Source organism: Hyposmocoma kahamanoa, unplaced genomic scaffold (genome assembly GCF_003589595.1).
Source record: "Hyposmocoma kahamanoa isolate Upper Pololo Valley unplaced genomic scaffold, ASM358959v1 62, whole genome shotgun sequence".
NCBI lineage: Eukaryota > Metazoa > Arthropoda > Insecta > Lepidoptera > Cosmopterigidae > Hyposmocoma > Hyposmocoma kahamanoa.
In genome coordinates this window covers 742,308-759,598 of record NW_020653850.1, presented here as the reverse complement: position 1 = coordinate 759,598, position 17,291 = coordinate 742,308, and the positions used below count along the sequence as shown (strand labels likewise).

The window sequence follows — 17,291 nt, the reverse complement described above, 5'->3', positions numbered from 1 at the left end:
TCAATGATGAAATGAAGAACCAATATTGCATTCAATTTGAAGGTTCTACAAATTACAACTACTGATTCCTACCACTAACATTTTACTGTTCAGTTTGTATTATAACAAAAATCTTTAAACTGGTAATGAAAGTACGTTGATGAGTAAGGAATAACGAGTATAAGTAAAACGACATCAATAACAGTTAACGTTTACACCTGTATATTACTTCAGTACTGTGGGACAGGCTGTGGAGCCACATTATTAGATCGTAGACTTTATTTTCCTTCAATAATTTAATTTCATCTTTTCTTTTTTTATATAATATCAAGTGACGGGAAGAACAAGTCGTGTTATTGGTAAGCTATATGGCTGTCCATAACAGTTGCAGTGCCACTCAGAGCTTTAATCGCAAAGATCGCCCGTCACTCAGAGACATAAGTTGACAAGTCCCATGTGCCTGTAATTTCACCAGCACCCTTACCATTACTGCTTGGCGGCAGGAATAGGTAAGGTGGCAGTATAACAATTTTAAGAAAGCCGTCTTCCGTTTGGTTAACCTAGACAAAATATAATAATTTCGACTACTTCATATTTATAGAGACATCATGGACAATCATGTCAATGTGGACAATGGATTTGGTATCTATTTGTAATGTCAAAGCAAAGAAATTTTTAAAACCAGTACCTACTCAGCTATTAATCCAATAAAAGTTTACAATAACACCATCGTCTAATAACACATATTTACCTCATTTGTTTCCAATGTGAGTTCGATAGGGCTATGAATCATCCGCATACTTTATTTGTTCGGTGTACAGCACATTGATGCTTCACCATCGAACAAGGACCTTAGACATTAAATACTGTCTAAGGTTATATCTTATAGATTTTGTACTATAGTGTATGTGACAGGTCAAGATACAGTGGTATGGAAGCCACCCCCATTTTATTGTGACTCCGGAACACGGCAACTTCGCGCCGCACTCGCCGCGGCCTGCACAAATCCGACTTCACTCAGTCGCGTATTGACGATCCAACTGTGTGTACGCTAGTTTACTTTTTTTACACCAAATCACGGTAAGTTTTATATTGCTATTTTATTAAATTACTATCCTGTTTTTAGCGGTTTTATGCGGAAAAATGAGTCAGCCGAACAACTTATTTATCAAACTAAACAATTAAATTTCACAAAATGGGAGTGTACTTTTTTTTGTCGTGTCTCCCTCGGGATCCCCGGCCGGCGATATCGAAGGATGTGTAAATTGTATATGCACTTGTGCGATTCATTGATCTTGGATGTATTTTATTTTATTTTGCCGTGAATGTACAGTGAATTCTTATTGAGTATCATTTTAACGGCACTTTTGTCCGTTGCTTGGCTAACGTGTGGGAGCGGACGCATGACTTCATACTCGATTTATTAAAATTGCTGTTTGTGAGATAAACTTTAACGTGGTATACAAGTTTAAACGGGAAATTCTTTTGCTTTTTTAAAGACACTTATCGTCGTCTCTTGTCGTCGCGTAATTGCATACGTGATGATAAAAATGTATTGTTTTAAGTAACCATTCTTTGAAAATTACCTAAACGAGTAGTTTACTTTAAACTGAAGATCTATACCTTAAATCCTAAGCATTTTAGATGTCATAAGTAAACAAACTGAATACCTACTTAAATTATTATGTCTAAATTGCTACACAACGTCAGAAAATAGCTTATTGAAGTGTATTACCGTAAAATAACAATAACGATTGTAACATTAAGGGTTGGATTTGGGGGATGATGACACGGCACTAACGTACTCAATTGGGAAGGGAAGCACAAAAGGATTTATCTACGGTGATTCATGTCACATTTGTTGCATTTAAAGCCTAAACGGCTCTGAACAGGTGGAAAAAAAAAAGAAATTAACCGGTCGTCTACGGTTCGTTTGGCAGAATGCGATGTTTTATGTTAATAAATACAATTACCGCGCTGCGCTAACGAAGTGGTGTCGTTCAACTTCAAGTTCATTGCGGGAATGTTCATTGCGGGAATAACACACCGTCGAAAATTGCATTTCAATATGTGACGCATAATTCACACTCGATATTGTAACGATCTACACAGCAATGGACGTTGTTGAGTCTACTCTAAAGAAACCATATTGAATGACCAACATTCTATTCATCACAAGGCTGTATGTTCCAATAAGTGAGCTGAGTGATCAACAGCGGTGACTCTATTATTACTCCAACCGTATCTTGATTTGAGTCTCTTAATTATTTTATTGAACTCTATACATACTTATATACCCGTTTTGTACTAATAGTAAGCTATGAAGAATTAACGATCGTGTTTACGACTACTAAGTTTCAAATAGCATTAGTAATGATTAGCCCTTAACTTGCTGGAATTAAGAATGCCGAGTTAATGAACCCTCGTATAAATCATGGCGCACTATAAATAGAGCCTGACTAACATATGCTTCGGCTGACACATTCCATAAATAATGCCCAACGTTTTTTCTCAAATAAGATATAAACATTGTAGGCGCTGTTTACGTTCTAAGCTGCATTTGTTTGAATATACCTAGTAGAGACGCAGAAGTGCACCGCTTTACACTTATTTCGTTAATTTAAGCCGTCTTTTACTTAAGTATGAAAACTTAAGAAATTTCTTTATTGTCATCCTTTGCATTTCTTTATATTTTTAATAATAATAATAATAATTCAATTATTTATTTAGGCATGAATCCACATTCCACGGTCATAAAAATTTAAAAAAAAAACAATAAATAAACAAACTTCAAACAATAAAGCTGTAAAATTTACTTCAGTCTGTGTATAATAGCACAAAACACTTCACTAATTGTTGTTAACTTCGTCTGTCCCACATTAGTCTACGTGTTCTCGATGATAATATATACGAATATAATGAAATAATTACATAACAGATAGTTAAAAATGTAGTTATGTGAGCATGGGACATAAACCACGCTGCAATGAAAACCGGTCCCGGCTTTCGCCACTTTCACGCGTCACAACGTGAACTGCAATCGTACCCCAAATCTGGCAATTACTGATCCGATGATAATAGGTAGTATTGTTGAAAAGTTCTTTATAGAAATTGTCGCACGAGTTGCTCTCTGTTACTTACTATGATCCAAATAATGAAATTCCTGTAAAGAACAATGAATGTTCACAACAATCATTTTCCTGTTGACGCTCTGTGGCCAGGATACAATATGTTAAATTAGAGAATAATAAAACAAACGTAGTTATGTGTAGGTACCATACAAATCTAGCAAAGATTCACAAAAGTGCTTTACTACTTTTCCTGCTCTCTTTAGTAAATAGTTTACCTCTGTCTGTCTGTCTTATTTACCTCTGGTCTGAACTGCTATAACTCATCCCTCTAGCTTTGCACAAATGCATACCTATCTTGTGTATATTTGGTAGAAGTGTATTGTAAATAATGAAATTCGCTTAGGACACTGTTGGTGTTAGAGCGAGACGGGGTATCTTGCTATGCGTTTGCGGGAAAGAGTCGGATGCGTTTCCCGGTTCCCCTGAATCGATTGCCGGAAGAGCAACGTCGCCCCTAGCCCAGTGTAGGTTTGTGAAAGGAATTAGCGTAATTAGCAGATCGTATATTGCTGAACAAAATATTAAAGTTCGGACAATCAGAAGTTCCTAGGGGGAGGAAAATTGGATTGTTATATAAAAGCATAACTTTTACTTTATTAAGAGACCGGGTGCTTTGAGACATTTCCGCAATGAATTAAAAAAAAGAAAAGAAGCTTTAAAATTTTCAAACACATCATTTTAAACAGCAAATTTTATAAAACCATTTAGACTACGTACTCCTGCGTAGAGAGGGTGCACAAATGTGAGTTTCAAAAGCTCTTGTAGCTCCCTAGGTGACCTGTGCGTGGTCTTTAGATCGATACTCTCGCGGGGGAGGCTTAACGAACCCTACTGCATTTTTGGCCCCTCGTAAACCTGTCTGTAGGCAGATTATAGTCTACAGCCGATTCACATATATTCCAATATATGTGACTAGCTAGCATTAGCGACGTCTGTAACTAAAAATTTTTCGATTGAACATATTTGACCTCGAAGCCATGTTCCATGGGCGTTTAAAATCGTCTTTACATCTTGAATTTCTCTTCGAATAAAAATGAATGATTATAATGCAGTTTAATATATATGCACTAGTAACTGTTTGTACAGCAAAGTGATAGGACATATAAATTGAAAAAGTAGCACGTTCAGAGAATGCTTGATTTTAATTGCCTACCGACTTGACGCTCCATAAAATTTAAGACGTATCTTTGTGATGTTAGCGCTGCGAGAGGTCATCGACACCGCGGTTTTGGTATTCTACACTAATAAGAGTTGGGATATTGATTCTAGCTTACAATTTCTAGGCGATATGTTAGTAGCTGTTTTCTCTATGTGTAATGTACAGACGGTCATCTTGTATCATCTTGCATTTATCATGCTTAAAATTTCTTGTTTGTGAGAAATTCTCTTCATAAAATAGTGCTTGACTTAATCAAGGATATAAACCACCTGATACGGATAAGTCATGATTAGTGAGGTGAAATATTTATCTGTAAATCGCAACAAACATTGGTTACTTCAAGAAAACCCAACAGGCTTATCAAAGAATGATTCAAGCCGTGATTAATGGACGATAACACTAAATGAAGGATCGGCACTGGAATATTGGTATAATAAAAAATAAAACTTATTTTGCGCTATTTTTGATAAATAGTTTTTTTTGTTGTTTGTAAAACAGATCGGAGAGCACTCTTATCTTGGATCGCCTACCTAATCCAAAGTCTATGTCCGATTACACTACCATTACAATAAACATATTTAAATAAATCATTAGATGTTACCTATACTTTGCTACTGAGTTATCCTTTATATTGTATAAAAGTTATTGATAACTGCCATGAATCATTCGTTCTGTTATTATTACTTATTTATTCATCTCGCGGATATTTTTATGCTTGTAGTGGAGCTTTTAATAGTTATAATTATTAAATATCGATACTTCTAGAAAGAAATGGCGTAAAAGCCAGTTTTGTTATATAATATTTTTGTACGTATGGGTTGAATTTACATACTCTTTCAATTTGTAAACTCATAGTGTTATTATTCCCCGAAAATAGCATTTTTACGTAAATATACTTCTATAAAATAAGATATGAACTAAAATGTTTATAAATTATAGTTTTCCACAAGTCTTATTTTAGGTATAGTTTGCCTTTTACGCGGGGATTAGTCATGTAATCCCAATTGAATAGAACTTATACAATCTGGGAAAATTGCTCTTGGTTCTGAACAGATGTACGATAGAGTTCATTCCTACATTCTAGTTTATATTCAGATGTGATTCAGCATTCATTTCAGCCTGTTTGCACCCCCTGCTGAGTATAGGCCTCCTCTCTATTGAGCCATTCTTTCCGGTCCCTTGCGAGTCGTGTCCGGTGGTTTTCAATAATGGCCTTTAATGTCATCAATCCATCGGGCGGGTGGTCTGCCTCTTGGTCTTTTCGCTTTCTTGTGATTCAGCATAGTTTATCGAATATCAGTATGCAATATAGTACCATATATAATTATGTAGTTGCATGTAATGTGGTGCGGCGAGACAATCGCCGCGTCGATCGTATTGTCTCGTAACGGGCGCCATTGTTGACACTACGTTGGTACGACGTGAGCTTCGCATCGGGCTATTGAATTATAAACTATACATACAGGGTGCAACGAAATGGTCTCACCAGGTTTGCGCAGCTGATTGTGCTCACAATGTGAAAACACTTCAACAAACACATATTATTTCGTGAAATAGCAACTAGATCCTCATTCCCATTTACCGCGAAATTTGTGTTAATGCCTGTAATTATATCGTGGGCAGTAAGTGCTTTTGTTGAACCGTAATTGCGTTGACACTATTCGTAGATCAAGTGAAAATTTAGTCTCTAATCGTAACTATAAATCTGCATTATAAATGTAAAGAAGGTTCTACGTAACTTTCAATTGCAATCGTTATAGCTTGTATTTCTTTTTCCATTATAAAAACATGATTCACCACAGCTTATACTCAATTCACGTGCCATTTTAATTCATAACAGCAAACATCCTCATTTCTTAACATTTAAATTCTTCCTAATACTTCCTATAGTTATCTTTATGAGCTATAGAAGTCACATGTAATAATGCAGGTACTTATGACTTCTAAGATTTTTATTTCGAATTGTTACTCTAAAGACGCATATATAAGCGATCGATCAAGTTCTATTAGCAACAACGTAACAGCTGTCACTTCTGTAGGACGTGATGATATTTGTTCTGTTTGAAACTGAAGACCTAGGTATAGATAAGTCCTAACTTGCACTTGATAATTTTATCAACAAACAAGCGTCATATGCTATTTGTAAAGCTGCAAATATTATTTTCGAGTTTTTAATTTATTATTGAACACATATTTCTATTGGTATCCACTTTTTTTATGGACGAAATTGAGATCAGTTGGGACCAATATATTGAGTGATATTTCTCACAGTGGTGCAGTGTTATTGCAACCACGAAAGGTCATCCTTGATTCATGCTCATTGCGACCCGGTCCGCATCTGGAGAGCCTTACATGGATGAAAGTTCGCGCCTCGCCTTGTATGGACGTCCTAGCCAAGGTCTGAACGTAATACTAGGCATTATTGTTTACTAGAAAACACATGTCACGATTTCACGACTTCTGTCATTCAACTCGAATGCGACAAGTTTATAGCGTGTTTTCTGACTAAAGACTTCCTTTGTTGTTTGGTTTTCAAGAACTGAAATTAAAAACGGTTGAAGTAAACAACACGAGTGAAGGCTAAATTTAAGGTCAACATTCATGTTTATCTTAACCCTTTTACAGTATGTCGTTTACTTTTGACCAAATGAATAAAGTTTCTTGTTTGCTCCACTTATGTGAAACGCATATTATGTTAATCGTTATTGTATACTGAATGGCTCTGGAACGCTACATATCCTTCAACAGAAATATAGACCCGGCAAGGTCAGGTCGTGTGGCTTCTGCGGCGAGAAAACAAAACTATTAATCCTTGTTACAGACTTTATTACGTGTTTCTTGGCCACTGTATGGATGGAGCTATATTTAGTTGTTATGCAAATTTACTAATTGATATAGCAAGTTAATATTCGTTGCATTTGCTTTTTCAAAGCCGGTCTTGTTTTGTGCTATTCTTATACTCGGTTTCATCGTAGCTTTTTCGAATAATGTTACAGAAAAGCACTTAAATTCAGTAGTTTGTATTTTTTTATTTATTGTCTACTACCTAGATCCTACTTACGCAAAACTGACTGTGATGTTAAGCAACTACACTTCAATATGAAATTCGTTTTCATAACAGTGCCGGTAATTAATCAATGTCGTAAATCTGCAAAAACGGCGTCTCGACTGGAGGCCACCGATACTCAGTACTTACGGTGAAATTTTAATAACTTAAACTTTCTACGGTGCCGGCTCGACACTCGGGCCTTGCATGACTCACTCGGTTCACTGTACCCTCCCCCCTACCGATCAGACACATAAGTCGCCAATTGATCTTGTTTCTTCATTTGACGAATTTTGTTTGTTGCCCAATCGCGATTTTGGTCATATGCATAAAGTCTGCCATTGAAAACATCACATCTCATGGGACTTGTCAACTTATGTCTCCGGGCGCAGTGATAGTGCCCCTCAGATCTTTGCAATTTAAAGCTCTGAGTGGAAATAAATAAAAGTCACAAGGTGCCAGGACGGGACTGTACGCGGGATGGTTCATAAGGTAAATGTTGTTCACCTTCAAAAATTCATTTGTCTGTCTGGCCGTGTGAGAACTGGCATTATCGTGGCGCAAGATGATACGGCGTTTACGGTTATTTTTACGGAGTTTATCAATAACTTCCGGCAAACAAATGGTCGTGTACCAATCACTATTCACTGTACGACGATTCTCCAAAGCAACAGTAACCACGTGTCCAGTTTTATTAAAAAAAGAAGCAATTATCCGCTTAGAGGCACTATACACGCGCGCCATTTGGTTGGTTTCGGCTCTCTCGAAAGACCCATACGCTCGATTGCTGCTTTGTTTTGGAATCGTAACTATAAATCCATGTTTCGTCACCTGTTACTATGTCCCACATCAAATTTGACGCTCCTCCGTTGAATATATGTAGTAAGAATGGCATTGCACCAAATGACGCGATCCGTTTTTTGAGCCTCAGTCAAATTGTGTGGGATCCACTGAGAGCTTAGCTTATTCACACCCAAATGTTTGTGTAGTACTGATTGTATTTGACTCATGCCTATGCCTAAAGATGCTGAATGATGATGATGAATCTCATGGTATGTCACATGCCTGTCTGTTTTGATCATACAGCGCATAGCATCGATGTTCTTGTTGTTCACAGCAGTGAACGGGCGACCATCACGAAATTCGTCACTGAGATTCACACAACCGCATTTGAATTCTGCAAACCAGCTATAAATAGTCGTCTTGCATGGTGCTCCATCGTCAAAAGCAGTTTGAAGCCGAGCGAAGCTCCGCTGATCTGTTAAATTACACTTAAAGTCATAGAAAATCATACTACGAGAATTTTCACGAGTTAAATCCATGGTGATGTAGACAACCAATTTCTAAAATGACACCACAATGTAAAAACAAGTGACAGTCAGATGAAACAAACTGTATTCTACAGCCAAAGAGTTCCATTTACAAATGTTGTAATTACTTTTAAAATATTGTTTATGTAAGTGGCCAATTCCGGAAACTTATAGTGCGCCCTATAGAATGTTTAGAAATGTTACAGGCAAACTTGCAGGTAAACGATAAACAAGCCTGATATTGTTCCGATTCTCAATAATGATTAAAACTCCTTAAAATGTTTTCATACTAACGGTTTAATTAAGGTAGTTCCTCCAAAATTTTTATAAGCCGATGGCGGGGGACAATTAAAAGACTTGATGTGACATGACGGCCATATGGCGTGCGTTGGGACACTTTTTGTCGCGGGTCGACGAATCCAGTCATGTGTTGACCATAAAAGGATTTGGAAAGGCGCCATGTGACGGTACCTGCACTTGTTGTTTATACAATAGGACGTTGATTTTATTTAGACGACGCCGACATATTGTCATTATTTTGAGAAATATAGAGTAAGTAAGATGTCTTGTCAAGCATTTGGCATAAAAGGTTGAGGTAAAGGGTATATTGTTTCACTTAATGCAAAGTAACTCAATTCTAAAACTGAAAAAGTACACCGGAATTATCACCAAGGCATTAATATCTGCTGAATAACATCTCTGTGACATTTATTGTAATGAATGAGTCACGAGTTCCCCTTTTTTCAATTCCGTCCGTGACTTTCGTTTTACTCGCCTGCCGAAGTTGGGATGCCTACTTGATGAATAAGGCTGACGCATTTGCTGTATTTTTAATACAAAAACTAGTGTCTCACTGCTTGCATTATAATTAGTAGGATTATTGATTTAACCAGAACATAAAGATAAATATCTTACTCTACTACTACTCTATTATTACTCATGTACGATAAAGCTGCAAGGATATATATCAAGCCATAACAAAGGTAAATAAAAAAACTACTGTTTCCTTTTCTTCGATACTCAACGATGATTCAAACGCACTGACGCACCCAATGCCCGTTTAAGAGATTAGCCGCGTACCGAAGCAAAGGCTACTAAAGTGGCGTCATTTTCGATAATGCGGTGTCATTAAATGATTCCCATAATGTATTTTTGAAAGAAATATCATTACTTGCATACGACTAACTTCTGTAGGATTACGGAAAAGTTTTGGATTAACTATTTTGCAATGAAGAGGTCGTTGCCATTTACTTTGGGTGTTTTTAATTTAAAAACTTGCATAACGTGAATATTGGACAATGGTAAAGCTAGAGCCAGAGTAGGATGTAGCGTGAAAATGGTTAAATAATTGCTTCCGTATTATTGGGAAAAATTGGAAAGTGGTCGTTTTGCTTCGCCGCCACACGCCAGTTAACCGAATTTGCAGAAAAAATCTAATACACCACTACATGTAGTTGTGAGTACAGAAATAGACGGGAGCATCAAATTGCTTGCACTTCTGAAAGCTATTTCATTAATATTTTGTGAATGTCAGCGATGCAACAGACAGTGAATGTTATCACTGTCTACTACATTAGATAGATTAAATGATATGTTCATTTAAATCCATCACCCATGTTGCAACACTTGTCACTGAGAGCATCCTTTGCTGATTACGAATGGTGGCATGACCCATAATTATTGAAGGTCGGCAGTCAATAACGGATACACAGATTTTTTATAATACCAAGTGACGGAACGAACAAGTCGTGCGCCTGGTTACCAACAGCGACACACCTATCCATAACAGTTGCAGTGCTATTCAGAGCTATAAATCGCAAAGATCTTATGGGCACTGACACTGCGCTCGTCACCCAGAGCCATAAGTTGACAAGTCCCATGTGCCTGTAATTTCACCAGCACCCTTCTAAACCGGAACGCAGTAATGCTCACATTACGGCATAAATACGTAAGGTGGCAGTACTTCCCTGGACGAACTCGTTCACAAGGAGCTCTACTGCTACCATATAAATAAGATTGCAGACAATGGTATAATTACTTTGTATATAGAGCAGATTTGCGGAAGTTTCACGAATAGAATGGACGATATTTGAAAGTAACTTATCGGGGAAACTGATAAAATAGGTACAAATAAATTTACGAAACAAAGCTAATGATGAATTTGAGTCGAGTTTTCGATTTTCGTTACTTTTTTATTGAGGATGAGTTATAGGAGAGATTTATTGGTCACTTAGTGATAGTGTTCCACTGGAATCCAAATGAGTATTAATTATCTTCATTTAAACTGTTCAAACCTGTTCAACTTATACCTGTCTAACTAGATTATATTTGTAGAATATCGAAGGTTGGAGGAATGGGGGAACACTGCCAGTATTTTGAGCACCCTGTCTCGAGGACCCAAACGCATCCATTTAATCTAGCCTATTTATTTCCTATTTACAAAAACTAATGTCTTAGAACTCGCAATGAATTTAAAGCCCTTGGTCTTTTTTCAAGGTTAGGCCATAAGCATTAATTCGAGTGACCGTCCGTAAGCAGGGTGGGTAATGAATTGGCATCTGCGTTTTCGCCGTGGTCGGTAGACCACGACGAAAACGATGTGGTAGATTCAACGAGATACAGTCGCCAATGAATACGTTTGAAGTGGCGTGATTTGAGATACATAAATATGATAAATATGTGATGTGTGACAGATTACTTTTGTTATTGGAAAGATTTTGTTCTTTAAAGTTAGGTTATCACCAACAATATCGATACAAATAGACTGGTGGTTCTCAAACTGTCTTTGAATCTCTTAAATATGATGTTCATGAACTTCGCTAATATGTGTACATCGTTTACAATTGAACTGAAACAAGACAAATAAAAACAAGAATTATAACTCAATTTCTCGCTCCATACAGTCGCGCCAGTAAACAGACTCTAAAGTGACGTTGTTCTTAAATAAATATGATAATATTCAAACAAGCCAACCTGTTTCGCCATTTCGAACATGTTTTATTTAAAAATAAAATACCAATACCAGTGTATTTCTTCACATCGCATTGCGTTTCGTAATTTCCGAAAACTGGTCAAACGAGTCGACGACGCTTTTCCAGGTTTTGTTCCTTTTATCCGTGAGATGATTAAATTTACTTTTTATTGGCAAAGGAATTCCAAAGCAGTGTCGAAATTCATATTTGGTTATACTTTATACATTAGGGTTATAAATGTATTAAAACTGAAAACTATGTCATCGGTATTGTTTAAAATACTTTGCAATTTCAAAACACTTAATATTTTTTTTTTACGATTACAAAATACGATATCTGCATCAGCTGAACTCGGTTATTTTTTATCATGGCAGTTGTTGTTTTCATGTCAATCGTCTAGCGTGGATATTGCTCAACAGTTTGTGTCAATAATTAAAATAATCTGACATATTTTCTTTATTTATTAAGTTTTGATATGAACGTAAATAATAATTCTTGTTTATAATATCAGAGTTTTAAAAAATAAGCTACGTAATTTCAAATCGACTAGTGTGGTATACTTAAATAGCGTTAAGTCTTCCAGCAAAGACGCGGGAGGAACAACTTCCATAGAAGTTACACAATTCTACAAGGTATTTACTTAACAATAAAACAGAACTAAGTGACGAAAATTTCATGCTTGGAAACCTCGTACTCCTTACCGTCTAAGACACAAAATCTAACATCCTCCATCAGACAAAAGACTGTTTCGATCGCGACAGGATGTATTCTAATTTCGTATACAGTGTACATTTTGCCGTCGACAACAATGACCAATGACAATGATGATATTCGTATTCCTGATGCGTGCAGAGATTCTTGTGCCCGTTTAGCTTTAAAAATAAATCATCACCGGGTACTTTACATACCAACTAGGCAATGCTCAATCCAAAATTGTATATACAAGAGAACGAGAACGCGTACATAATCGGAGGTAGGGTGTAATTTAGCTATCAAAATTTCGAATAGTACGTTGTATGGCAATTTAAAGTGGCTAATAACATTCAATTACAATATTAAAAATTACAATTTGTGTCAGTCCAGTTATCTACAACTTCTACCCTGTTACGTGTAACCGCTTGCGGTTTTCCTCACATTTGTCTTACACCAGGCTAGTAACGCTAGCTATTCTCACATTGTTTTGTATTTAATTAGCAACAGGAGCTAATGTATTTGCCACAAGAGTAGAAAGTAAAGCGTACATCATAAAACTAACGTAATTATATCGCAAAACCTTTCTTTAACATTGACAAGTACCTTTAAAATAAATGATAATGTTTTTTTTAAGTCTTATTGAATGTCACGATGTTTGACCACCATGATATTCAATTATTTTTGTGAACTTACTCCATGTAGTCTGTTATAATTGTTAATGTAAAGATCGAATGCTTAAAAAAATTCTTCGGTTCGGCTGCATTCGAACCAACGTCTTCCAGCAAACTCAGCTAGGCGCTTTGCTTACTAAGCCACGGAACGAACCAGCGGACCTTATGAAATTTCCTACGTGATAGTTGCAGATTAGCCGAATTTAATATGTTTCTTACCTGCTCCAAATAGTGCCTGTCTGAGGTATCGTTTTTCCAGGTGCCTAGGTTACCTACTTTATATTTTTGTACATGAACGACTTTTACGGCGTCTTTAATAGTAATGTAACCGTAATCTTATGATTATTACTTTCCTAAAAAAGTGCAATGTAACCAAGAATGGCTGCACAATTAATTGTACGTATACGTTTATGTTCAGCGCGATGTGGGCGATACACCAGACTTGTGAGTTAAGTAGAGTATTTACAGTTAGCGTTAACCCACAATACGTGTTGTTTGGTTACAGTTAAATGCCCAACTTAAGACGTGCTAAAAATATGTAGGATTTTTACTTTATTTTCTTATTCTCCGATAGCATCGTTTTTATTTTCGCCGAAAACTCCATAACAGATTTAATTAAAATGGATTTTTCCAGGCCAATTTGCTCTCCTCTCAGCAAATTCCAATATTCGAAAACAAAAGCCGGTTTAAGCTCTCAAGCCGATTCGAGTTTTTTTTTTCTAATCAGTAAGGAATTACGATTTATACGGTTTCAAGTAGGATTGAACAAATTCGAGTTGTTTTCCGCTCGATTAGCGCAGCATTTAGTACCTATGAGAAACTGTTACACACACTTCTTGTCACGAACGATGAATCAGCTTCTGCCGTATTTTTATTAACGAGTAGGCTTAGTATAATATTTGAATATGGCAAACGATACTGACTTGTACTTCGTAAGCAAGAATACTTCACTCTGCTCTAGTTATAGTTACAACGATAGCAATTATCGGAATTATTAAATGAGCTACTTTCATGTCGATATACGTGTAGTATGTATATCTATACCATTCATTCTCGGTAGTTGAAATGTCAATCCGTTTAGATTTAACTTGCCATTTAGAACTTCGTAGTTCAAGCAATACACAATAAGTGTCAGGGTTTATGTTTTGAACTCTGAGTATTTGACGTCGTAGCTAAAATACGGCTCTTCTATAAAAACTAAATTTTAAGCGAAAGAATTTGATGTTCCCTTTAAAAATTCCATCCATCCTAATTTCAAAGTTTCCTAACGAAGCGCTTACATACCATTTGTTTTAATAATACTTTCTATTGTCTAATGTAGATCTTCCAAAAATGGCCTGCTCAGTGAGCGACACTCCCGCACTAAAGGACTTGCCTAAGGTGGCGACAGACCTTAAAAGCCAGCTAGAGGGCTTCAATACCAGCTGCCTTCGTGACGTTGACACCAACGAGAAAATTGTGCTGCCATCTGCTGAAGGTATGCGGAATTTTATTTGGTTTCTGTTGTATTGCACGAAGACAGATAGGAAAAATGTATAAATACTTATAAGATTACGGTAGGTATGGTCATTCATAAGCCTAAGTGGCTTAATTTGTCGTATGACAAAAAACAATTGGTTATAACTTGACACCAATAGAGCGCTGACTTTAACTACAAAACAAAAGATTGCACTAAATTGTATTGGTAACGTGAACACTTACCGGTACTTTTGAATAGCTGATGTCAGAGACGGGCTTGGGCTGGTGTTGAGACTTCAACCCCCTGCAGAGTTTGGAAGTTAGGACCGTTATATTTCTGCGTAGTTGTGCCTGCCTTATTTAAGCCAATAAGTTTTTTTTGTTATTTTTTAGGCGAATAAGTGTAATAATAATCATTTAAGTTTAAATTTAAAATACACTAATTGTGAAAATGTTATTAGCGTGAAAGAATGTCATGAAAAGTAACAAAATGAATTCATTTCACTACAGACGTAGCAAAAGAAAAACAACACACAGCACTTCTACAAGGCGTAGAAAAATTCCAAACTACTTCCCTAAGGAGAACGGACACCGTCGAGAAAATCATACTGCCAAATGCATTAGGTATTTCACAGGTGCAGAGTGCAGAAATAACGCAATATCTAATAAAAAATATTAAAAATGTAACCCATAACACCATCACGAAGATTCTAATAAACCTGACTTCGTTTATTCGTTTCCCGCCTTTTAATCAATATACTGGGTGAATTTGGATTTTTTAACTGATGATAACACTTAATTATATAAATACTTGAATTACCTACGTACAAATTAAAACGATAAAACACATTAACCTATTAATTAAGCATGTTTTATCCAGGTTTTATCCATAATAGGATTTTGTTTTTACTGGAATTAAAATTTTAGTTTTTCTCCGACGTCTGCCCCTGAAGTGATGATTTAAAATGCGTTCTTTTGCGTGGTTTACAGATGTTGCTACTGAGAAAACTCAAAAATCCCTATTTGAAGGCATTGAAAAATTCGACGCTAGTCGGCTGAAGCATACAGAAGTACAGGAGAAGAATCCTCTTCCTGACAAAGATGGTATATTCATGTTTCTTATTACTCTTGCCCCTTTGCACGTACATCCACCATACTCATTATTATGTAATTGGTTGCTTTTCATTAAATTTACGCAAACTAAGGCACGCTTTGATACTATTCCTAGTTGTGCGCGTAAATTCTATCTCTCATTGTGTTGACGTTATAAAGGACTAACGTCTCTTAGAATAATAACGCATAGAACATTGATTATAATTGTAAGTCAATGGCATAGAATGATAGTTTCAGATCAAACGAACTGTCACAACTGAGTCAAAAATCAAATTCATGTAGGCTAGTTTTAGTAGTAAGTTAATTTTTGGTTTTAGTGAATATTTATATAAAAATACAAGTTGAAACGCGTTACTTCCTTGTGGAATGTGATGTTAGTATCTATTTTATGTTTGTCTGACGTATTTTTACACTCACTTACCGCACATTTCGTCATTTTTAGCTAAAATTCTTGATCTGTTCGCGGTGCAAGTTGACCTTGAGCACTGAAGGCCCGTCCGCTCGTGTAGGCCTATTGGGAGCGCTTCAATTTGCCTCACTTAGCGTGTGCGGACTAGGTTTCTATGCGTTATTATTCTAAGTAACGTCCATTATCTTTTCGGTTAATGACCTGAGACTATTGGGCGTTTAAATAAACGACAGTATTAAACCATTATGATATCTTCTGCTTTTCTTATTTAATAATAAAATATTTATACTATCATTATTTCCTTGTTAGTTATATGTAAATGCAGACCTTTTAATGCCCATAAACTAGTGAATAAAAAAATTCAATATAAACTGTTTTACAGCGTAAAACTACTTCCTCTGCCTATGTATTACCCATAACACAACAGTACATTTTGTTTGCAATTTAAACGCTTAATTTTTTATTTATTTGTGTTTTGCTTTGCACGATTTGCTTATACCAGTTGTTGCCGCGGAGAAGGCGCATCAAAACCTGTTGGACGGCGTAGAGCACTTTGACAAAAGCCAAATGAAACACGCGACGACAGAAGAAAAGAACATTTTGCCACCAATTGAAGGTTTTTATTTTGCTGCTTTAAGTTTTACTGCCTCCAATTAATTTCCACGCTCCTTTTTGCTATAGGAACATTGTTACAAAAATCTGTAACTTTTGTTAGTTATATATAATATAGACATATGTTAGTATAGCTGAATTCTATACTAATGTGTAATAGAAGTACTAATTTATTAAATAATATTGACCTATGTGATAAATGACAAGTATCATTATTTGTACCCCTTTTTTGTATAGGTACCTACTAATTGTTACACTTACTTTGTTTTGTTATCTGTAGTTAAATTCTTTCTCTCTTACGTCAACAGTAGTACATCCTAATAACATCATTAACTTGCTCATTGGAATCATTAAAAAAATATTAACGATGTTATCTTTGCCTTAGCCATCGAGGCCGAAAAGGAGAAGAACAAATTCCTCAACGGTATTGAGAATTTCGATCCTACCAAGTTGAAGCACACTGAAACATGCGAGAAGAACCCACTGCCTACCAAGGACATTATCGAACAGGAGAAAACGGCCTGAACGCCGTCCAATTATCTCCAGCATCTATTTATCTCGCTAGTATCGCCGTATTTTAAACTTGATGTAAGGTATTTAAGTGTTAGGCCCGTTTGCCGGTCTGTTTTTTTTAACATTATCATGTCAGGATGGTAACGAAAATGTTTTCAACATTGATTTACTTCGCAGGCAGGCCTTTATCATTAGATAATAGGAACCAAATTTTCTATGTCACTT

General features: G+C 36.1%; 1 protein-coding gene across 5 annotated transcripts in view; it reads left to right on the top strand.

Annotated features, from left to right (window-relative positions):
• Positions 1 to 17,083, top strand: part of LOC113229681 (thymosin beta) — a 40,445-nt gene extending 23,362 nt beyond the window's left edge. Inside the window, exons 1-6 of one of the 5 annotated variants that reach the window (XM_026463360.1) lie at positions 922 to 1,059; positions 14,283 to 14,438; positions 14,930 to 15,043; positions 15,410 to 15,523; positions 16,444 to 16,557; positions 16,939 to 17,083. In XM_026463360.1, coding sequence (XP_026319145.1) covers positions 14,294 to 14,438; positions 14,930 to 15,043; positions 15,410 to 15,523; positions 16,444 to 16,557; positions 16,939 to 17,078 — 627 coding nt within the window. In that variant the 5' untranslated portion in view covers positions 922 to 1,059; positions 14,283 to 14,293 and the 3' untranslated portion in view covers positions 17,079 to 17,083. Of the gene's footprint in view, positions 1 to 921; positions 1,060 to 14,282; positions 14,439 to 14,929; positions 15,044 to 15,409; positions 15,524 to 16,443; positions 16,558 to 16,938 lie in introns of those variants that run through there. The other 4 variants (XM_026463359.1, XM_026463362.1, XM_026463361.1 and 1 more) reach the window with 4 other exon arrangements.
• Positions 17,084 to 17,291: the final 208 nt, after the last annotated feature.